Source organism: Gymnoscopelus braueri (genome assembly GCF_963280865.1).
Source record: "Gymnoscopelus braueri genome assembly, chromosome: 12".
NCBI lineage: Eukaryota > Metazoa > Chordata > Actinopteri > Myctophiformes > Myctophidae > Gymnoscopelus > Gymnoscopelus braueri.
Genome location: NC_137614.1, coordinates 15,214,263 through 15,238,659, shown reverse-complemented (window position 1 = coordinate 15,238,659; position 24,397 = coordinate 15,214,263). Strand labels below are relative to the sequence as shown.

Sequence of the window (24,397 nt, the reverse complement as noted above, 5' to 3'; positions counted from 1 at the left end):
ACTGTCTAAGTTTTAATTGTAAAGGTGCTATGTCTGATTTTGAATAAAATATATTGGAGCAAAACAGGAATTCATTTACATTTGTATGTCTGGGTTTGGAAACAGTAACCATACACGGGTGTGTTGCATTCATGGAGTAAAGACCACAGGAACAGCTTTGTCCGATTTGTTTTGTCCTTTAGCTATGAAATGTCACAGGAATGAGAATGAACCCCTCAGAATGCCCATTCTTGCTCTCCCATCAGAGAAACACAATCCGAAATGAGAATACCCAAAGGATGGCCACTGCCCTTTCCCTGTAAAGGAAGACCAGACCAAGAATAGAATATTGAGCTGAGCTCTCAGAATAGTGGAGGGTCAGGTATATTCGAAGGTTGTAATCTAGAAGAAGCAGTGACAAGGCACCATGGATAAAACATGTGATAACCTGATGACCAGATTATTCTGTTCTAGCTCTCTGAATAGAAGTGAATAAAACCAGCTTGTGAAAGTGCAAGTATCAAAATTAAAGGAAACTTTAGAGAAGTTGAGACAAATCCTTTTATCTATACTTCACAGGATCATGTACAGTTACAATGACACATTTTTTTCTTATCTTTTTTTAACAACCCACACAGATCAATTTTACACAATGGAACATGAAACAGATATAATTAGAAACATGTCTTATGCTTTAGTCTAGACGATTTCCCTATCAAGCTTGAGGAACCGAATAGAACATGGCACTACTTCTCCATTGAACTTCAATGGACGGGGCCGCCATGTTCTTTTCTGTCGCCCTATTACTTTGAATGGTGTGCTCGATCTTGATATAATCTACATAATTGTATATTGTATACATTACATTACATTACAGTCATTTAGCAGACGCTTTTATCCAAAGCGACTTACAATAAGTGCATTCAACATAGGTAGGGAACGAAAACTACTAATCACCAGAAGTCTTAAGTGCATTTTCTGCAAAAACAAGCAACCAAGAGTATACCTAGCGCTAAGGTAAAAGTGCATTATATCAGCTACCTATTTCCTTAGACAGATGAGACAAAAATAGCTAAATCAAATGAGCAGGAGCTAAAACAAATAAGTGTATCGACTAAACAAGATCCAATAAAACAATACAACAATAAAACAAGCGTTCGTACAACTAGTTAACAACAATTGATGCCTGATCATGTCATCAATATGATGTCATAGACTGGCCTGGAATCCATATTTTGGCATGCCTGACACGTTACTCCATATATGGGCATAAAAGGGACACAGACAGACAGACAGACAGACAGACAGACAGGCAGACAGACAGGGACACTGACACGGGTACAACAAGTATTGCATATCCTATTATGGGTTTAATATTGAACCTCCCAAGGTTCTAGTGAAAGAGTTGAAAGCATTTCAGGGACACAATAATACTGGCAAGCTGATTAGCTTTGTTTTTCTTCAACTATTTGACATGAAGCTTGGGATGCATGCTCCCAAATAAAAAAACGAACTGTTCCTTTAATCATTTTCAAGCACACTCACTGCCTGATTGCCAGTGTGGTGTATTCAACCAACCCAGCATGGTCTTCTTCATTCCTGTCAGGGGCTCTTGCTCTGGGGCTGTGCACCGACAGGTTTGCATACAACTCTGTGGGTACCGGGTGCGGTGTGAAGTCCACTGTTGTGTACACTATACCGCTCACCTCCTGTGGAAGTCATAGAACAGAGTATCAGGTCACATACTTATTAAGGAAGGATGAAGCAAAAGCACGAGTCTCCCTTTCTGTCCACTCTATAAGAAAAACAACAAGTGACTCTGAGTCACAGAGGGTGGATGTCTGAATTTAGCACTCACGGAGGCTCTGTGTTGCGATGACTCACATAGAGTTTCTTCACATTCGTCTAGGGAAAAAGGACAAAAAAATGCATTTTTTGTTTTTACTCATTCAAAAGGATAGTATAGGCTTACTATATGTCTCATTAACCTTAAAACATTAGTAAGGAATTGTCAAAAAAAACAACGAATGCCTCTAATACATACATTTAAATAAATAAATAAAATAAAAACATTAAAGCAACTTTAAATCAGTCAGATTCAGACAGCTTACTTTTTGCCTTGACTCTGTAACACACAGCAGCAGTCACTGAAGTGATGATCATTAGAACTGCTATGGACACAACTACAGTCAGTGGCAGGCCAAAGCTCCATGGGACCCTGGTAGAGGGGCAGAAGAGTCTGTATTGATTGACCGTTGCATTGCCCTCTGTAATAAAACACTGTTTGGCCTGTGGATAACTGGAAAAGAGGGAATTGGAAGAGTACATACTTGGAATTTTCACTGACATCCTTGGCTAAAGTAGCCATGGTGGCATCTGGGAGAGTTTTAGAAGTCTTGTATGGTTTGATGGTCGTCGTCAAAGGAGTTGGAGTTGTTGTCAAAGGAGTTGGAGTTGTTGTCAAAGGAGATGGAGGGAGGCTGCGACGTCTTGAAGGTTCTATCATGTAATTTCATGTAGTTACATTATAATGCCTACTTTACAGTCCAAAGAAAAGCAAATTGACTGAAGCATAATTATGTAAGTCACCCTATTTGAATTGCAAAGCACACTTTTGTACCCAGATCAAACTGTGTGCTATTTTACATGATAGCAGAGATTCCTTACCAGATATTTCGACATAATAGTCCTTGTAGATGTGGTTTTGGGTCCCAACCACAATGCACCTGTAGTACCCTGTGTCCCCTAACTGTGCATTCCATATTTTGAATTCAATCCAGCCATCGCTTTGAGCATTGGTCACTCTACCCTTGAGAAGATCACAGACAAATCCCCTGTTGTCAACCAACTTGTAGCATCCTCCTGGATACAGTTTGCAGCAGAACTTTTCATAACCATTGTAGAACGAAGGGTAGGAGAGCTTCAGCACAATGTGTCCAAACACCTCAGGTTTCTGCTGTCCTTTTGAATAAGGGATGTCTGGAAGACAAACATTTCCAATCATCATATAAGGCCCATGGGGGGAAAATATGATTTTATAACAAAATGTCATACCATACCTAACAGAAGAAAAAAGACAACGGCAAATTTCATCTTCAGATATTCAATAAGGCTCAGTGCCTTTTCCCATTACAGTTGCACTTGTATAGCTGAATAACCCCTCCCAGCTAAGGCAGAAGTAACAACAATGAGACCATGTGCAACTTAGAGGAAACTACTGACTTTCTTGTGGTGCACTTCCGAAATTGCTTTTATTTTGAGATTTTTCTATTACAAAAAGTGACTAGATTAAAACATTTAACAAAATGTTTTTCTTTTTAATTCTAACTTAAATCATTTATACCGTTTCAAAATAAGTACATGGAAATTTATGTAAGGTTTAGTAAAAATGTTAAGCAATGTTTTCTTTAAAAGTACTGGTTCTAATGCAATGCCAGGCATTGTTTAATTCGATTTAAATTCTTGCGCGGTTTACATTATTCTAAGGAGGTTCTAAGAGGTTACACAAAATATATCTCCCTGAACTGTGACAGATGCCTTTCAGCTAATGATATGGTGCATTGCTTTATGCCCCAAAGTTCAAATTTATTGGATCAATATCTTCAATTTAACTGAAATATTTCAAACTAGAAAAAGTGCTCCTCGGAGCACAGGTCTCCGCCAGGTCACGTACGTTATTGTGGCCTCCTGGTGGCGCTATAATAGGCCAATGTGAAAATGGTGCCATTTGTTCAAGGGCTTTTCACTGCAATCGGACACTGCATTCATGATTTGAGGCATTTTGTTAATTAATTGCAAAATTAGACCTGCTGGTGGCGCTATAACAGGCCAATGTGAAAAGGGTGGCATTTCTTCGTCAGCCTAATAGAAATGTGCGTGTGAAATTTCACGGAAATCGCAAGCTGCGTTCATGATTTGAGGCATTTTGTTCAAAACGGACCAATCCTGCAAACTTTGGAAGCCAATCTTAGGCAGTCAGGATGGATAAATCCGTGTTGATCACATGACTATAGAGATACTGTGTACCGATTTGTGTGATGTTTGGACAAAATCTGTAGGAGTAGTATCAATAAATGTGTTTTGCACATATATTTTCAGGTGTGCAGGGTGCCAATTTCATCCAATCAGAGAATCCCACAAAGACCATCTATTTGTTGCAATTTGAGTGTTCCAGTTCCAATTTTGTCCTTTTCTTTGTTGTTCTTGTTTCATCACTTCCAATATCACTTTTCAAATACTGTATCAGGTAGGCTTATGATTTCTCTCTCCTGGTTGAATACAATTGGTGTACCGACCTGAAAATATATTAGATATTTCGTTTACTAAAGATCTGGAGAAATGGCGAGACCCCTGTTACTGAACAAACGCGTAAATATTGCTTTCGGAATATAGAACCATTTAACACTGTATAAAATAACTTAAACAGTACCACAAAGTGGAGTTTATATTATTTAATTAAAGTTGTCACTAATTTCATTTCTGATGGCTTTTTATCGATGTATGCCCCCATAGCGTGCCCCCTCTAAAATCTCAATGTATGCTGATTAGTCGCATGACACAATGACAAATGTGGGCTCTGTATTATGCTAGCTAGACTATGATGACACGGCCGGATGTATGAAAGTTATAATCCGGCAGCCGGAAGTGGGAAATGGGGTCTAGTTTTTTTATTGGCCCAAAATATTGTCTATATATCTGCATTCATGAAAGCACCTGCTGACCAGCTGTCAGCATTGGGCAATCTTTTTTTATAAGTTCTCTTATAAACATTCCGATCCCACTGAAAATGGGTGGGAGAGGAATAGCAAAACCAAGTCCCTCTAGCCAGTTACAATCCCATAGACCAGACAAACTGCACCAGCCTTCATCATGAAGACATGTGTGTTGTGCTTGTGCAGCAGAAACTCCATGCAAAGCCAGGAGGGGTCTCTCTGCAAAGCCCAGGGCCTGTGGTTGAGCATCAGCCAATCTGGCTTGCAGAATGTTTACACAAGGGAGATCTGTGTGTAACAATGAGAAAACAAAGCAACTACGAGTCAAATATTCTTATGAAGAAGTTGATGACTAACAGTGAGCCATATAAATTGGGACTACAATTATACACACAACCTAAAGAAAAGTTTATTCTCTATTCGAACCTTGTGAATATCCTAAGCAATAAAAGTGTAAAGTACGTGATGGTGCCAGTATATATGGTTACTTTTTCTTTCCATTTCATTAGGCTGATCTCAGATGAAACCTCCAGTTATCTCGGTTCTCCATGCATCTGACAAGCTCGCCAATTCTTTCTGCTCCTGCATCCTTCTTCAGAATGTCCACATTATATGTGGGACACCTTTGTAATCAGTGCTCATGTGTAGGCCCTCATAGCACCTGTTCCTTAGCTGGGAGCTCACTTTGATGTTTATCACTTCTCCCTCCTGATACATGATAATTTGGAGAGTAACTGACTTTTACTTTCGAGTACATATGTTGGTTGCAAATATTCAGAACATGCCTTTTTGCAAGCCTCTGTAATTGTAACATAATTCTAGGTGTTAAAATATTAGCAAGAGGACCATAGGAATGATAGCTACGCTTGCACCTCCCAAAATCCATGTATTCTAATGTACATAAAAATACCTTATGCTGAAAAAAATCTCAAAAGGTCAAAAAAGAAGGCCAGCAGTTGGAAAATGTACATTAAAGTATTGAATGAATGACCTAAAACTCGGCTGAGAGAGCAAGGCTACTGAGTCAGTGTTGGGGTAATGACGGGTTATGTAATAGTAGTTACTTATGAACCGAGTTCTAACTAGTTACTGTTTGAAAATTAGTAAGACGACAGTGCTTCATCATCATCAATTTGCTGTAGATGATGATGAAGCAGTGCCAGACTCGGTCTAGGACAGTTATGGAACTGCTTGGGATCAAGTTTGTTTCCTGTCAACTACCATCCACCTAACACTGCAACAGGAAATATATGTTGTCTAATGTCTAATGTGAAAAAGTCTATTCATATCTGCATTACTGTGATCAATTATTGACTTGCATCATTAAAACTATTATAGTAAACATAGTAAATGTTAGGAAAAAAACACAGTAGAAGGGGAAATGAAACGAGATTGCTTGTTTTGGGATGAAAAACTAAACAAACATTATGGGCTGGTCTAATGACTGAATATAATAATCAGGGCATCTATAAAATATATATATCAATTGTCCCATCAAGTTTACAACCATTAAACAACACATATTTAAACAAACTAATAGCGATTTATTTGGTGTAAGCGTTTAGCTTATTCAAATGCATTCACCAACCAAAGTCAAACATACTCAATCATGGAACAGGAGACAACTGAAAAAGTTATGTACAAGTTTCTAAATTATGCTGCAGCATTATAATAACTAACAAGTTTCTTTTTACAGATCAAAAATAAACATTCACTTTGCATTGCCTTGCGTTTGAAAATTTAAATATCCACTTTAAAAACTGGCTTTTTTCCCCTCCAAAACGTAATATTTGCCACGTCATTTTCTCTTGCGAGTCAAAGCAGCTACTGCACATGATTACCAATCACCTTCAATATTTATAGAGTACACCAATCTTACTTTAATTTAACTCTTTAATGCACAGCCCATATTAAATTAGAAGCGATGGGTGCAATATTCTAAATGTACAAAAAGCTGTTTATTTAAACAATACCCAAATGGATGATACCATCCAAACGATTATCGTCACGTCAGGTAGCTGAATGCCAAAGCAGAGGTCACTGATTATTTATCAGCTCATAGAGGTTCTTAAGCTGTGATTCATCCTGCTATGCATAGGTCTGTAACCAGGTAGCCAATAGCAGAGAAGCTCTATAATCTATTCCATCTAACCTCGTGTCACCAGGCTTTCCACAATACATAGCCTGGTTTTCATTCCGAATCAACCAGTGTGATCCAGTCTAGAGCCCGCCTTCCGTACCCGGTAATTTGCACACACACATGCATGCATGCATGCATGCACCGTTTCCATATCCACTCTAAACCCAGACCAGACCAGCAACCTGCAAAGCAACTTGATCCCAGTCTAGTTCCATCTATAACGTGATGATATCATAGCGGATGCCCTGTTGCTGTAGCTGCTCCAGTTGTTCAGGTGTAGCCTCAGTGTAGATAGTCTGCGCCTGAGCCATGGCTACATCCGCTACTGCTGTAGGACAGGCAATGAATGGACCAGGTCAGTGAACTAAACAACAAGAAACACTTTAAACACTGATACTGTGGGTATTCTTGCCAAAAGGTATTTCACTCAATATTATGGACACATATTACCTTTGGCACAGTGCTTTCAGGACACGAAAAATCAGTGCTAGGGATTTGAGCTTATGATACTATTGACCACATTCACATGGCAGCCACTTTTCTCCTACGTCAATCCACCCCAAAAAGGTGGATTGACTAGATAATTCTAGAAAAGGTAGGCATGATCAGTTGAGTGAGAGAACCAACCTGTGACAGCAGAGTGAGCAGCAGCCTCCAGGTCCTCAGCGCTGACTATCTGCTGTTCTGTGCTGATTGGCAAGTACTGGATCTGACCATCATGGCTTACAGCAATCTGAAAGATCAACAGTGACATGCAGCAAAGTCAGCCTTCAAATGCTTTCCTTTTTTCCCCCATTGCATTCTATAGAAGGTTACAACATTCTATTGTTGCTATGAGACATAAAAGTGACGTCAGCCTGCTTTCAGCTGTTTACACCCCCCCTAGCAAAACATTAAAAATACATCTTATTGACATGATCTGTAGACTAGCTAGCTAAGTCAAAGAGATTCCAGAACAAGAGACAACACTCAATTGGTCGTCCCATTACAACAACCAGCGCCCAGTAGCAGAGCTTTGCCTCCACCATATTGGAGTGTTGCGACTTCCGGTTGCTTAAAAAAACATTAAAAAGTCATGCTGTACAAACAAAAAAAACGTGCTTTTATTTTAATCTACAATCATATATTTATTGCTTCTACAGGACTGGTCTGTGTTGAACAGCGAAAAAGTTATAAAGAAATTAGTAATACATTAATTCAGAATGTCATGGCGCATGTGTGCCCATGCATTATGTGAGTGCACGTGCGCGACTGTGCATGTGTTTATGTATGTGTATGAGATGTTACACTAACATTCATTCAGAATACACGTGTGTGTGGCTGTGTGCGCGTGCACGATTTTAATTCATGAAGAAAAAAACGAATCTTGAAAATCATGGATTCATTGATGATAGTTTCTGTATTTGTGATGTAGCTACCTGCTCTGTGCAGCACTTTGGTCAAAATGTGCTTCATAAATAAATGTGACACAAAAATTTTTTTTACTAAAGGACTAGACGACTCTATATAAATGGACATTTGAGACAATGCATTTAAAACACTAGTGCAGTAGGTAAGCCAGTCTCTGCTGACAGGTAGATTAGACTAGAAATCTGGATGCGCTGTTAGAACTTCACTAAGTTTTATATGATATTATATTGATGCAAAATACACAGGACAGCATCAAAATGGACAGTCAGTTGAAGGAAACAAAACAGAATGGTAAATCAACGGAGCAAAGGCAGGATAGAGGATTGCATAACATTGCATTGCAATATGGCGGCAGCGCTGCCTCTGCGCCATCTACTGGTGATGCCAGAAATGTAAGCACTCTCTCCTGGAATCTCTTTGGCTAAGTGATAGCTGTTTCTCTGATAATGGCGTTTCCCAGGGCAAATGTCACAAACAGGATGTTCACAAAGGTTAAAGTTGTGTTATTATTTACAGAACAAACCATCTATACCGACTGAATGGAGCTAAAACCCTGCTCACCTGTTGCTCTTGCAAAAAGGTCCCATCATGCTCATATTGTATGATCTGTCCATCTGGCATCTGGTGGGCAGAAGGACACTTTAAAATGTAGCATTGTAATTTCTTTCATTGTTTGAAAGGCCTTCTTACATGCAATGCTAGACTCACCTGTAGGTGGTTGCCGTCAGCTAACACAACATACTCCTGAGGTATTAAGTGCTGCACGCCATCCTGAGAGATGACATACTGGATCTGGGATGGGATCAGAGACAGACAGACAGGCTGAGATGACTTATGCAGGGAATAAGGTGTCAGTATGACGATTTAACAGTAAAGGTGGTGTCAGCTCAGGGTCCAAAGTGGCCTGTAATGTACCTCAGCCACCTGGTTGTCCCCTGTCATTAGGTGCTGGACCGTTTGTCCATCTACAGTGGTTATCTGCTGAATGTACGTGCCATCCTCCTGACCAAAACAAGGAGTACATATGAATTAAAACACATGGTTCCTGCATATATCAAATTGACTGAGGAAATGCTTTGCAAATAGTGTGGGTTTAGCTTTTTTCATTTTGCTTTCCCCTTTACTGGAAAGACTACACAGTGGGTCCCATTATGCAGTATACTGTAAGGTCTTACCTGGTCTGACAGTGCCTGTTCCTGGGCTACAATGATGTGCTCTTGGCCGAGGGCCTGCAATCGCTCTGGGCTGATTATTGCCTGACCAGCTTGTAGGGCTGTAATGCACATATAAAAAAGGTAAAATAGTGAAGTTTATGCTGGTCATTCAGAAGTAGTAGATTTCTCACCAAAAAAGAGTCCATGTCTCCAAGTTAGAGAGTTAAAAAAGATATCATTTTCATTGGATACATGAGTATCCTCCTTACACTGTAGTGTGGCCAGGGCCTCCTCATCACTGTTGACTATGATGGTCTGCTGGGAGGTAGCGGTACGAGTCTTGCGAATGGACTGATCCTGGCTGTGTAGACGCTCCATGTGGAACTTCAAATGGCCGTTACGGTTAAACCTGAGCGAGGAGACAGAAAACCACGGACGTGCCATCAACAAGGCTATTCAATGACACTATGAAGCCTAAAACAGACATCATCTTGGCGTTAATGTGGTTATTAGTAGGAGACGGAGTGTAATGAATATTACACTCATTTTTCATCCATCCATTTTATTGTGTGAAGCACTTTGTAACATTTGTTCTAGAAGGTCCTATTTAATTAAAGTTTACTATTATTCATGTATGTATTTATGTTTTTAATTATATTTTTTCCAGAGTAAAGGTCTGCGAAATGTGTTGTCACCATCGGTTACTTTTCAGAACAGTTCTGTATTAGAATAACATTGTGTCCGACTCCCACCTTTGTCCACACAGTTTGCAGGCGAAGGGCTTTTCATTGGTGTGGGTCATCATGTGTCGACGCAGGTCTTTCTTGTTCTTGGAGGCAAAGCTGCAGGCGGGGCACTTGTGAGGGCGTAGGTAGGAGTGCAGCTCCATGTGGTCCTAAAAGCAAGATTTTGGCTAAACTTCATTTTTACACACTGGTGGAAGTGACTTCTCTTTCAACCTCCGTTGCAGAAGTGATGAGTTGTTTTTATCTCATGCTGGCTACAATAGCATAGCAATACAGAACTCTACTACTATATAATGAGTAGTCACCAGGTTAAACTTGTCAGATTAGTATGAGTGATACTATCTAAAGTTGTGCGAGCCTTTGTAAGGGACAGGTTGAGCTGTGTGGCGACATACCTTGACCTCAGGCCAGGAGGAAGCTGTGAAGTCACAGTCAGGACACTTGAAGGTGTTGGTGTCCACGTGCGCCCTCTTGTGGTTCTCCATGTCAGAGCGGCCATGAAAAGACTCCATACAGACACGACAGGAGAACCTCTTTGCACCAGGGGAGCTCACCACAGAGGGAGAGGTAGGAGCCTCACTGCTCAGCTGATGGCACATAGAAAATCACAGGAAGTGGTGATGATCTTTTGTTGTTACAGATACGCTTTTGAAGAACCACCATGCGTGACACTTTATTCCATATTCACCTCGGAGCTACTCAGTGCAACAGGCCTGTTTTATTGGCCACTGAGCTATTTCCCCAGAACAACTTTGGGATAAATACCTTGCTCAACGTCACCTTGGTGATCGTTGAGGGAGGAGAGAGCATTCATTATTCATTTAATTTCAGCATCTAATCATTATCTAGACCATTTTTGCCTACATTTCTTTGGATATTTGATTTATCATGTTTACATTTGCTACATAATCAAAACTTTTTTTTTACAAAACTATTTACCTGAGACATTGAGTGAATGTTGGGTAGAACTCAGTGATGTTAAGCCCTCTTCATGATAACAATAACATTTGGAATGTAGCATTTGAAAGGAACTAATTTATCCATGCATATTACAATTCTGCATTTGAAAGGAACCAATTTATTCATGCATATTACAATTCTGCTCAACGGCTCTATTCGGCTTTGTTGTGATAGGTTGTGATTCATAGGGCAGAACCAGATATAGTGGAGGATTGACACATTGGACCAGTGGGTTAGTAGTACTGTTGCCTTAAAGCAATGTCCCGGATTAAAACCTGAAAGGGACCTTTCTGTGGAGTTTTCATCTTCTCCCCATCTTCACACACCGGGAGGAACACATGTTCCACACCAAAAGACATGCATGTTAGGTATTGGCCTTAGAGCTAGAGCTGCTCAGCTCCAAGTAATGGCTGCTAATAGTTTCAAATGGAGAGGATTACTTTCCCCTTGGGGAAGTAACATAATCATAGGTCAACGATTGGCTGAAAATTACAGTGGTGAACTCGTAAACAAGAAACCGAGTAGCTAGTTTGTGTATCCTTGGCAGTAAAACAAGGTGCACTTGTTTGTTATTGAGCCCGGCATACACTTAAACGAGAACTTTTTAAACTTGATATTAGTGGCAACCTCCACCTACTGCCACTTACATCTACCTAGACCCAGTGATTCCAAAAACGGTAGAGATTTTATTTTACAAATCCAAATTTGTATGGGCAGCATAGAGTTCACAAGAATGAATAACCTATACCTAGTAACTTTCCCACTCAAGAGTTTTTCCCAAAGCTTTTCAACATGAATGACAGTGAATGGCGTTTAGTTACGAAGCAAATGTAAACATACAATAGATCTAAAAGGTGGGGTGGTCTAAATGTATGTAAAATATGTGGCCGACACTGAGTTTCACAGGTGTGAGGTGTGATTCTACAAAGCGTTGGAGGCTCCCAGACTTACCTCCACCTGCTGTAGAACACCATCTGTGAGTGCTGAGGTTAGGTAGTACTTTTCACTTTTCAGGCTTTCTGATTCAGAGACCTCAACAGGCTGAGATGGACTGCTCTCACCATTGCTGTAAACACAGCAATCACACACTGGTTAATGCCAAGATGTCATGAAGGTGACAAGGAGATAAACAGCATGTAAACAAATGTTTGTCTGGTTATGTGCGCGATATAATAGTGTTTACATAGGCTATCTTCGGCATGCGACACATTCGTACAACAAAGCCGGGAAAGCAACCGTGTCATTTTAAGATTTCTTTGGGCTATTCAAAAATAGCAGATATACAAGCTCAGAGCTCTTATTTGCAATTTGAGTAAATCTTTGAATATATATATATTTTAAAGCAAACCAATATTTGTTCGTCGGGGGGGCGGGGTGTCCCTGGAACAACATATTTTGAGATGGGGGGGTCTGTGGCCAAATACATTTAATTTTGGGTGGAGAACCAAAAAAAGAGGAAAAAAAAAAACACAGATTTTCTCCAAAAACTGTTAAGATTTAGAAGACATTTGAAGGATCTGCCTCAGGTCGGAAAAAAAAAAAGTTATAGCCAAAACTATAAAACAACGGTTATAGCAAAAAAAATCTAAAAATGACACAGATGCGTTCCCGGATTGAGTGGGTTAAGCGTTACCTGTACCCAGGGTCGGTGCTGTGAATCTCTTCAGCAGCCTGCTCCACCACATTAAATTCCCCTCCAGCTTCATAGGCTTCCATAGCGATCTGGGTGAGCTCGCCTGTTTCAGATGGGGCAGCCTCATAGGCCTCCTCCTGGACCACCGTCTCGCCATTCTCTGACACATGGAAGGTCACGACCTTCTGCGGCTGGCCCGGTGTTGAGGTCACCCCGCTCCAGGTACCCCTCTCGAGGGGCTTGCCATCTGACTTCAGCACTGACACCTAGGGACGTGTGCATGCATGAGCTCACAGTGAACGAAGAAGCAGTCCCCGTCTGCAGAACGTCTTGGGGCTTTGTTGACAATGAAGTGCAATCAAGTATATTATATGTATAGGTGGTGTAAGTGATATTTTATTAGTATTATTTATTTATTGTTAAAAAGTTGAATAGCTACATATCAGGAGCGAGAACTCCACAAAGATAATTTATTATATTATCACTTAAACCACCTTTAATCAAAATGTTAAATAGGGGTTTCCCCAAAATGACTGACTTCCTACAACAGAATGCAATGTAGTACTACCTACCTGTAGTGAATTTCCCACCAACTCCCGAGCATTGCTCATATTTAGCAGTAGATCAAGTGCATTCTGGGCGGACAGGTCACTAGAGTCAGCTTGAGGAGAGGACGGAGACAAGTTAAAGGGATATTTCACTTTCAAAAAAACTTTAGGTCATTTTATCATCTACTCAGGCTTTTGTGAGCCCCCCAGACCATTTTTAAGTTGCTTGATTCAGTATTTAGATATTTGATATTCATTTTACCTTTCATTTTACCTTCCTATACAAACCCATTATAACTTCAAATAACATTTTTAACATGTTAGATTCATCAAAAACACCCGTCCTTGGTTCTGGTGACTCACCCCGCCCTCCTAATACACGAGGGGGCCGTGTTTTTATTATAACTTTTTTCATTTATTTGATTTTTTTAATTTTCCAAAAATAATATTAAAAATAAATTAAAAAAGTCGAAAAAACACGGCCCCCTCGCATATTAGGAGGGCGGGGTGAGTCACCAAAACCAAGGACGGGTGTTTTTGATGAATCTAACATGTTAAAAATTGAGTTTTAAGTAATAATGGGTTTGTATAGGAAGTGTCTGATAAAATGAATATCAAATATCTAAATACTGAATTAAGCAACTTAAAAACAGTCTGGGGGGCTCACAAAAGCCTGAGTAGATGATAAAATGACAACAAAAAAAAATTGAAAGTGAAATATCCCTTTAACTCTTGTTATGATAATACTGTAACATTACGGTCCTGTTCATTCAAATCTGCCATATTGTGACAGTCATTTTCTCTAGAGATGAACCACTGCCATACGTAGCTCTGTGTTGTGAAATGTCAACCAAATAAATTTCAAACAAAAAACAAACATATTAAATACAGCCGATCAAATGTGTAGCTGATCTGACACTAACCATGCTCATAAATAATGGTGGTGTTTCCCAGTGCATCTTGGGTGACTGAGGCGTTCTCCATGCCCTGCATGGCTTGTAGTGTCACCGCATCCACTGCCACCTAATAGGGTGAAAAACTGTTACAAACATAACCCCACACCACCACAAAACTCTCAAAAAGCAAACACAAACCTGATAAGCAATGAGATTAAATACTAGTGAAATATTACTACTATTGAAATACTGCTACACTGCAAAACAAAGCAATCATTTATCCCACATGCCACAAAACACACGCGCGCGCACACACACACGCACACACACAGTTGATGGACTCACAATAGTGTTCTGGAGGCCCTCCTGTGTGTCATCATGGTGTTGCTTGAGCTCCTCTATCTGCTGCAATGTGAAGAATGGTCTCCTGCGTCTCCTGATGGGCTCCTCGGGGTGGGCAAGGCTCCAGTCCTCAAAGGCCTCCGGGTGGCGACACTGTACATGCAGACGCAGGTTCTTCCTGTGCTTGGTCGTGAAGTGGCACATATCACAGGAGAAGGGCTTCTCCCCTGTGTGAGAGGGCACACATGCAAGTGTTAGGGTTGATCTCAGCAATGCAACAAGAGAGGGCCACAAAGGAGAGACAACAAGGGAAACAAGTAGTCAGAAGAATGCCACATCACATACTGTAGGTCGAACAATCAATTCAAAATCCTAATTAGAAAGAAAAAACGTTTGCTTAGTTAATTTCTTTGTCAGAATTGCACTTTACTTTTAATGAAAGCCCTCACAGTCATATTGTAATTATTATTATTGTTATGATTATGATTATTATTATCATTAATATATTTCTTATTTAGGGTAGCCAATTTATTTTCTCTTTTTTGAAAAACCCTATTTAGTTGTTATGCCAATTAAGCCCACACATTTCAATATTAATAGCTCTTATCACAAGATTAACTCTTTTTATAGGTGCTTCTTGCATTTTAAACAATTTCTCAATTGTTTTGACAAAGAAAATAAGGAAACAAAATATCTGTATCTATATGGCAAATTAACGGTAGTAGACAGGAAAGAAAAATACAAAATAGAAAAAAGGAGAAAATTGGATGAGCTTTCAAAAGCCTTTCTTGTATCACTGTCACTGACCAGTGTGTTTGATGGCTAGGTGGGAGACCAGGAACTCTTCCTTGGAAGTGGAATATTTACAGTAGTCACACTTAAAGGGCCGGTCGTTGGTGTGGGACAGCTGATGGTTGAGGAGCAGTTTCTTGTTGTCACACATGTAGTCGCAGTACTCACACTTGAACCTGGCAATATAGGCACCCGGAGATTTGTACACAGGTAAATACTCAGTTAAGTTAACTACGAAGAGTGTACAAAATGGAACCCAATGGACCAGTAAGGGTCCTCTGTAAATACATAGGATTTTACTGCATATTCAATTGGTTAACAACAGTGTTGTAAAGGTGGTTTTAAGCCATTGACAATGTTTAATGATATAAACAAAAAATCATAGAATACTGACTTGCTGTCATCAAGACATTGAATGTGGGTTAGCAGGTGCATTTTGAATGTGTACCGCTTCTTGAAGGACTTGCCACACTGGAAAGACAATAAAGCAATGTAGACATGAGATTAGAAGAGAGGAACTAGGTATCTATTAATATAACACCATCTATTAAAAATACTACATACTTTACATGATTTTCTTAGTAATCAAATTTTGTGAAATTTGCTGCCATCAATGACCCCATTTAATGCTTTTTGATTGTTTGATGTCTAACCTTATCACACATATGGGGTTTCTCTGCGCTGTGAGTCTTCATGTGCTGCGTCAGTCTCTTCTGCATGGGGTAAACCCTGTGGCACACTGGGCACGGGAACTGGCAGACCTTGGGCACCTGGTTGGAAAGCAGCACACTCTAGACACTGCTACTACTGCATGACAGGCACATGGCTGACTACTTTAAAAGGTGGGATTAAGTCTCACACTGGATAGTCATTGGTTATATCATGGGATGGATGTTTCTAACTGGAAATCAAAACAGAATTTCTTCCCGACTTACCAACTCAGTCTTTCTCCTCCTGAGGAATAGAAAGAAAGAAGGCAAGCATCAATATCTGACAACCTATAGAGGGCATTGTTTTCCATATTAGGAGTCAGCATATTTACCGTTTTCGGTTTCATTTGTTTGAGGCACTCACTTCTCTTTGTTGTGGACTGCTGAATGTCGGAGCACATCTTTCCTGTAGACACTACTGTAGTCACATTCCTGACACTTGAATGGCTTGGAACCCTCATGGTTGAACATATGCTCCTGAAATAATACAGACCAGAATGTTTTATAAAGATGAGAGAAACACGTGACTATAAGTAGCCAGTAATAATCTCAATTACTTGTGACCTTAAATGACCTGTGAGTGGTGGCCTGCACTATGGAGAGACATTTTAACCGACCTTGAGTGAAGACCAGCGTTTGCAGCGGTAGTTGCATTGCAGGCACTTGTAAAGCTCAGGATCGTTGCCCTCGTGGGAGTCCACATGGAAGCGTAGGTCATCTTGGGATAGGAACCGTGAACCACAGATCCAGCAGTTGTGAGGCCTCATGAGGGGTTTGAGGGATTTATAGTATCGACTGGAAGACCGTTGACAACACAGTAAAATTCAGTGTTAATTTAACTCTACAAATGGATAAATTCACACCGAGAATCTTGCTGAGAAAGCAGGCGCAGTGAGCTTGTTGTGACGTTTATTAGATGATGTTGTAAAATATTGTCCTTATGTAATAACTGGATCCTTACCTTCGATTTATATACTTTCTATACTTCTTGCGAAGGAACCTCTTAGATGGTCGACCTCGTTTCCTGGGGAAGAACTCCTCGTGTGGCTCTGTGTTTGATGATGGGTCTTTGTTCTCGGAGTCTGATTGGCTTATTGCTGCCTCTATTGTGTCTCCATTGGTCAAGGTAGCAGATGAGCTGGCCTCCTCTGGTGCATCAGCATCCACACTAATCCTGGGCCTCTTAGCAGCACTCTCTGCTTCTATAGCACATACAAATATAGAAATAAAGAACATTGAGTGAAGTATGGAATATCAGAAAAGCTGGCTGTCTAAAAATGATAATCTTAGCCTTTTCAAAGCTCCCATGCAAGCGAAAGTTGACTGCTGTTTGTTTCTGACCTACAAGACAGGGCAGTAGTTTAAAATAAATGAGCTGTCTTCATTCATCAGTTAACATGAACATGCATCAGCTACACAGGAGTGGCAAGAAGCTATTAAGAAAGTTAATTAATATTTGTAGAGAAATTATTACTCTTCAAGATCTTGTAGATTGTATCTCACATTGCATTTCCTTTCTCTTTTGGATTCAACACCAGCATGTTAAAGTTATTTAATGATAATAGAATTAATCATAATAATAACTTTATAAATGCTTCAAATACCAATAAACATAAAGCCAACTAGAAAAGTGTCTCCACCAGGCCGGGTTGCCTGCCTGCCCAGGGCCCGCAAAATTTGGAAGCCAGTTATAGACAATTGGAATGAAATATGACAAATCTTATACATCTTGATCACATGACTTCAAAGATAATGTGCACAGATTTTTGTGAGTTTTGGACAAAAGTTGTAATGCAGTGTGTAATGTGTGGCAGAGGTTCTTCCTTGGCCTACAGGGAGTGTGCATGCACAAGTGTCACTCTGATCGGTCCAACAGTGCCGGAGATTAGCTATTCACAGACATGTTGTTGGAACAACCCACCTTTACTACTGTAGCCTTCTTCCACAAGGCTGTACTTCCTGGGACGGCCCACCTTGCGCCGAGGACGCCCATGAGATGATGAGGAGATGGGAGGAGGTGGCCTCTTCAGAATGGCCGGTGGTCTACCCCTGCAATCCTCATCTGCTGGGTTATAGTCACTGTCCTCTGGATAAACAGAGGGGGAGTAAGAGATCAGTAACCTTGAGTCATTATACATTAAGTGAGTGGTTGAATGCTCAACTTCTCATCACAGACCTTCCGGGTCATCAATAGCCCCAGCATCCACAACTCCATCATCTTCTTCTTCCTCTGCTTGTTGAGGAGCCTCTGTCTTCACTACTACTGCCTTTCTCTCTTCTGCTGCCTTCAGTTCTGCCTGTCGGCGGGCCAGAGTCTCACTCTTAGGGGGCCGTCCTCGCCCGCGCTTCTTTGAAGGATCCCCTGAAATGACCAACACAGTACCACAACCAATAAGGAAATTACCTAATTATCCAAATGATGTGTACTTGTACTTGTTGTAACTTTGTTCCTTATGCAGTTACCCTACCTGCTGATCTGAAGTGTCTGTCTCTCATGTGGTTGATGAGGGTGTCTTTGGAGGCACTTTTGTACGGACACATCTTGCACTTGAACTGGTGCACAATTACCACCTCCATCATCTCCTCCAACTCAGCCAGGTTTGGGTGTCGGTTTCCACTGACTTCTGCCAGAACTGAAGTCCCTGACTCACCTACCAGGCCAGCCTCATCCTGAGGCCCCTGCGAGCCCTGGGGCTCCTCTTGACTGGGAGAGCACTGTGGGCCTGCCTCAGTCTCTGGATGAGAAGTGTAAGTTCCACTGCTGCTGATGAAAGGCCCAGACTGGCTCTCACTGCACTCCAGGCCCTCAGGAAGCCCCGCTGAGCCCACGGTGTCTGCAAGGGGATGGTCTGAAGAGGAGCTCTCATCAGCGTAGAGAGAACCCTCGGGACCATTGCTGTTGTCTGTGTAACAGGAGTGCTGGGGCTGCTGTTGGGAGTGCTGTGGTTGATCAGGGTCCTGATTTTGATCATCATCATCGTCGTCATTGTCCTCATCGTCATCCCGCTCGTCGGCCTCGTACTGAGAGCAGCCCGGCTGCTCGGAGTCTGCAGCCGCCATGCACTCCCCGCCATACTCAGATCCATACTGCCGAGTTGTTTGCGAGTGGTGGTCGGCGCTGCTGTCGATGTAGCTGCGTGAGTGATGCGGGCGCTCCTCGTCATCCACCGCACACTCGAGGTAATCTGCACTGCACTCCACCACGTAGTGATCTCGGCTGGTAGGGTTGGAGTCGGCTCCGCTGCATTCGACATAACCTGGCAGGTCCTGGTCACACCCGCTGTAGTCGGGGAACCCGGACTGGGAGCGCGTCTGGTCGGGCTCCTCTCCGGAGCATTCCATATAAGAGGAAGATGACTCACCGGTCTGGTCTGGGCCATCGGCACTGCACTCCATGTACTGGGAGGGGTGCGAGTGCTGGGGCTGGTCAGGTTGGCTACTGCTGCTACTGTCCTCTGGATAACCCGAGTGCCCAGGCTGGTCGTCAGGTTGGTCTGGGTCCTGACTGCCTTGCAGGTCTCCCTGTTCCAGACTAGTGGAGGTAGGACCCTCTCGAAGAGCCTTAGCTATTCCTCTGGACAGGGCTAAGGATGACATATGGGCTACCATAGGAGCACCTGTAGTAGATGCAAAATATACTGTAGGTGAGATACAAAAAAGAAAAAACAACTCACACATAACCACAAACTTTTAAATGCCTTACATAACAAATGGATGGATCGTAAAAAAAAAAAACTAAAGAAGGGAGAGGCTTACCATCATCTGGTCTTTGTAATATCAAATACTGGGTTGTTTCTGCACCCCCATCTTCTGCACTGGTAACCGCTATGCATCCTGCAAAACAGTCATAGGGAATAGATTTCTACTCCATTCGCTACAGATATCTCATCTGAAATCCTATGAAAGTTTTGATCAAAATGACAAAACAAAATTCTGCTTTAAACTGTGAAGTTGGAAATAGTCTATGTTGCTACAGACTGAAAATCACAAAACTCTAATACTTCTCAACTCTTCTCCTCCACCCATACCATTCATGATGTCAGGACCAATAGTGGATTCTATGATCTTGTCTATGGCAGAGCCCAGGTCTGAGGAAGTAGAGGCTGTTGAGTCGGACACCATCATGGCTCCCTCAGACGCGACACTGGAGTGGACCAGCACCTGGGCGTGTCCACTGGACTCAGACACCAGCACCGACTGAGTCACAGTGGACACGCTGGACACACTAGTAGACTGGGCCACAGAGGACGAGTCAGGGAGGTGGACTGATGACACTCTGACATCTGTGCTGGAGCTGGTCTCTGGGATGAATACCTGGGCAGAGGGGGAATGAGTTGAGTCACAGAGAAGTGATGTCCCAGTGCTTTAGCAGATCATTCCGCTGTAATGTAATTGTATTATTGCCACTTAGTCTTTTAAGTCTTTTAAGATGAAATCTGTGCAATGGTCAGCTATAATTGCGTAATAATCACAGCATTCGAAAAGAGGAAAGATTTAGCGTTAGAATCCAAACCAACAGGAAATAAAGCTGTTGTGATTTCGGTTGACCGACCATGTGGTCCCTTAAAAGTCTCCGTCTAACTAAGGGTGGTGAGTGATGTTTCAGTCGAGTCGCGTGTGCACAGAATAAGATGACACCAGGCACACAAGTTTATTACACACATAAAGAGTCGTGTGATACTGCCTGGTGTCATCTTGTTTTCCGCACATGCGACTCAACAGAAACATCACTCACCACCCTTAGTTAGAGGGAGACTCTTAAAAGGACCACATGGTTGGTCAACCGAAATCACAACAATTTGGTGTCAGAACGTGGGATACCAAACTGAGGTAAGTCACTATATGATTATTTCAAGAAGTGCTTTCCTCTAGCTTGGTATTGTACAATTTTAGCATAGTGTTCAAACATGCTGAGAGATGATGATTGACCAACTGTAACTTATTTAGGCATCAGAGCCTACGTTTGGACGTGTTTTTTCCCCCCTCACTTTCTCCTATACCCAGGTATAGGTTTAAAAACTCACCACAAGTCCCTCTGAGCTCTGTCCCACATGACAGTCAGACACTATGGCCTGTGCCTGTGAGGAGGCAGCATCACTGCTGTCAGCAGACATGGCCTCCGATGACTCCATGCCCATGCCACTCTCAGAGGGTTCCTCCATCCCAGAGGGGCCTGCATCACTGCTGCTCTCCACCTCAATCTCCTCTGAATCCATAGCTGTTCATAAAACAACACAAGTCACCACATCACCATGAGCATACTGTACATACTAACTGTGAAGTGTTGTGTTGATCCTCAAATCACACATTCAGTACTTTTATATAGTTCAAGAGGAAACAGCAATGAGTCACCAGTTGTAAACGTTATTTCTGTGGTACGACGTGCAAGTATTTAAAACAAGTATAAAGATTGTCCCACCTCATAATCTTTGTTTTCTCATCGCCTACCCTTTCAACTGCATAGAGCAGGGGTGGGCAACCATGTCTTGAAGATCTACTGGGTCATTTTGATGGGCAATGGGGTGCCCAAAAAGGTGGCCACCCCTCTTTGTTAAGTAAATTGATTCGTTATTCTATGCTTGAATTATATGCTTGAATTATTCTAATCAATGGTTTGTGGTGGAAAGTAACTAAGGTAAGTTGATTTACTCAAGTACTGTTTTTAAGTTTAAAAAAAATTACATTTAATTTAGCCCATTTATCAGCTTTAACTTTAGAATTCCAATTCAGTCTGCTTATTTTTTTGTTTCACCACAATTTCACTTGTTTATCCTGTATCCTGGATGAGTTCTCTCTCCTGATTGGATACAATTGGTATCCCAACCTGAAAATGTTTTCATGTTTACTAAGAGCTGGAGAAAGGGGGAGACCCCTGTTACTAAACACTCTATAGTAGTTATTACAGATCAGAATATACCTAGAGCTGTTTAACACAAATCACTTACAGCACTTTTCAGCCTTGGATCAAGACCGTCATAGATGCATTTTATTGAGTCTGACTTTTACTTTCGCATCTATGATATGTATCGATCAAATACATATTTGATAGGCTTGATCCAAGGTTAAGCACTTTTAATGTACATAATGGCACTGAATTCACTCAAGTAGGTACAGTTTTGAATGTGATCATGTCCAATATCAAGTCAAATGAATCAGGTAAATTCATGTATCATATAACTAGGATATAGTATTGTATATCGTGTGTCTTTAAATGTCTCTATGAATTGAATACACAGGACCTCAATGGAAACAAGTCCTCAGGACTTTTTGGGGTTACCAAGTATATGACTGTACTCGTGCTGTTGACATTTCTGTCTAATAAAGTATTCAATCAATCAACCAATAGTAGAAATCATAAACAGAGTAATTACACCTCCTGCCATATGCTATTGTGTCATATTCCATGTTTAATGCTGAAAACGAGGAAAACTGTGGCAACAAAACATTTGATTTGCAGGCATGCGTGTTTTGGATTCACCAGCATTTGGCTTTAAGTGACAGCCAATTCTTTTAAACATTAGTTTACTTTGCCGTACCGAGGTACATGGGACACATAACTTGTGTTTAAGCCATGTTTTTTTTTCTTTTTCCCGAGATTACATTCAATTTGATTGCCTGTATCACCGAGTATAAATAACTCCCTGACCCTGGGTCGGTATGGAAGCTAATGAGGTTAGCAGCTGCCTATGTTGTTTATCATGTATGAACTATGAAGTTGCAAAAGAAACCAGGCAAATGTTCCGTTTTTTACAGCATTGTTTTGACGTGGGGGTTCCGTAGGGGTTCTAGCTTAAATGAAAAGGGTCGTCAAGTCACACAACTTAATTGTTCACCCTTCACCCTCCGACCCCAACATCGCAGTATACACTGACTGTTCAGTTCGCTAAGCAGGGAAGTTAGCCCTATTTAAACAGGCCTAGCTGTCCGTCTCTCTGCCTGCTCCTAACCTCGCGTCACCAGCCTTTCCACCGCGGAGGAAAGCCCTGGTATTCATTAAACTGAGCCATGTGATCCGGTTTAGAAAAAAGAAAAAAAACAACATCGTGTTCCGGTGGTATCTTCCGGTTGGCGTCGCATTGTTTTTGTTCCCCACATAATGCGAATCAATTAGTTTGGTCTCGCTAGTCACGCTAAGAGTTAGAATAAAATATGGACATACCAAACAATTATTATACCAAAAGAAACGAAACGATTTAACCAAACTAAACACATTTTAAACGAGGGGGGTCGTTTTGGAGGTGCACGGCACCGGATGTTTCGGTTGTGTGTTCCGGTCACTTGATGACGTAAGGTTATTTCCGCTCCAGACCGGATCAGAACCCCGAAAATGGTATTGATCCCTCCGCGCCGCCATTGAACATTATTTCCACTCAGGCATTCTGAGAGCTCTACTGGGGGACCTCGAGGGCCTGATCTGAGGTACAACAGTCCGCCCAGATTCTGTCCCTGAAGAAAATGAAAATATTTTCCGTCTCTGGCGAAAGATACGCCGTTATTTCTCCTTACCGTTTATTTGTGAGTTGAAATGTTAAATCTCGTCGTTAGATACGCCGAAAGGAATATGACTTTGAAGGCGATAATTCTGGCTCCATTCTAGTCGGGCGCCATGAGTATCTCTCTTCTCGCTTCCAGTGTTGCCATGTCGCCTTATTATAAGCGACTTTGGGCTTGTTTTTCTGTAAAGTTTGATGGTGGTTGCGGTTTTTGGGGGCTTGTTTCTAAAGTGTAGTTGCTTATTTTGGGCTTTCTGTGTAATGTTGTTTAAACCAGTGGTTCTCAAACATTTTCATGTCAAGGACCTCCAAATTAATATGTATTTGTCCACAGACCTGAAAATATTTAGAGATTTTGCCTCGACGACCTTCCAGGCTTATGCAAAGGCTAAAATGTCATTTAGATAGCATGTTATATGGACAGATGCCAGGTCATTGTTGACCCGTCATCCTACTAGTGTGTATAGTTTCAATGTATGTACTATTGATTTTGTTTTTGGATATTCTACTGTTAGACTGAGGTTTACTTATGATCCTAGATTAATTTCTATGCATTCGATGTATTACCTTGTGGTGTCCTTGCTTACTGTAAATCGCTCTGGATTAAGAGCGTCTGCTAAATGTCTAAATTGTAAATTGTGTTGATTAAGTTTAATCAATATTTTACTTTTTTCCACAAGATTTTTTAATAGCAGATCATGTGACGTGTTGTGAGCTTGTAGATCTGCTCATTTCAAAAAGCCAACGCGCATATATGTTTTAACACAAAGCACTTTAAAGTGCTCATGTGGCCTATTAAATTGCTTCTTTTGAGCTTGTTTTCCTAGACCTGGTTGCTTATTTCTCTCACAAAACCTGGCAACACTGCTTGTTTCCTGTTGT

At 41.3% G+C, this 24,397-nt stretch overlaps 2 protein-coding genes across 5 annotated transcripts; both read right to left on the bottom strand.

Annotated features, from left to right (window-relative positions):
* Positions 1–627: 627 nt before the first annotated feature.
* Positions 628–3,140, bottom strand: LOC308096816 (uncharacterized protein). The gene is made up of 6 exons (XM_080444282.1): positions 3,039–3,140; positions 2,647–2,958; positions 2,310–2,478; positions 2,091–2,197; positions 1,838–1,884; positions 628–1,688 (listed from the first exon to the last, which is right to left on the bottom strand). The coding sequence occupies exons 1-6, from the start codon at positions 3,070–3,072 to the stop codon at positions 1,521–1,523; spliced, it is 837 nt and encodes a 278-aa protein (XP_080300408.1). The 5' UTR covers positions 3,073–3,140; the 3' UTR covers positions 628–1,520.
* A 2,930-nt stretch (positions 3,141–6,070) lies between these two features.
* Positions 6,071–24,259, bottom strand: LOC308097345 (zinc finger protein 335-like). Of its 4 annotated transcripts, none has more exons than XM_080445097.1 (28): positions 23,529–24,259; positions 21,047–21,240; positions 20,051–20,336; positions 19,779–19,856; positions 18,491–19,639; positions 18,199–18,384; positions 17,944–18,108; positions 16,984–17,224; positions 16,640–16,817; positions 16,387–16,499; positions 16,248–16,266; positions 15,966–16,082; positions 15,707–15,783; positions 15,328–15,488; positions 14,524–14,747; positions 14,206–14,305; positions 13,307–13,395; positions 12,741–13,000; positions 12,053–12,167; positions 10,537–10,728; positions 10,148–10,290; positions 9,665–9,804; positions 9,417–9,514; positions 9,157–9,243; positions 8,950–9,033; positions 8,803–8,862; positions 7,459–7,564; positions 6,071–7,156 (listed from the first exon to the last, which is right to left on the bottom strand). In XM_080445097.1, the coding sequence occupies exons 2-28, from the start codon at positions 21,236–21,238 to the stop codon at positions 7,047–7,049; spliced, it is 4,770 nt and encodes a 1,589-aa protein (XP_080301223.1). In that variant the 5' UTR covers positions 21,239–21,240; positions 23,529–24,259; the 3' UTR covers positions 6,071–7,046. The 4 variants fall into 4 exon arrangements, with proteins under 4 accessions (XP_080301223.1, XP_080301220.1, XP_080301221.1 ...); XM_080445094.1 differs by having other exon boundaries at positions 6,071–7,159; positions 12,735–13,000; positions 23,529–24,258; XM_080445095.1 differs by having other exon boundaries at positions 12,735–13,000; positions 23,529–24,258.
* Positions 24,260–24,397: the final 138 nt, after the last annotated feature.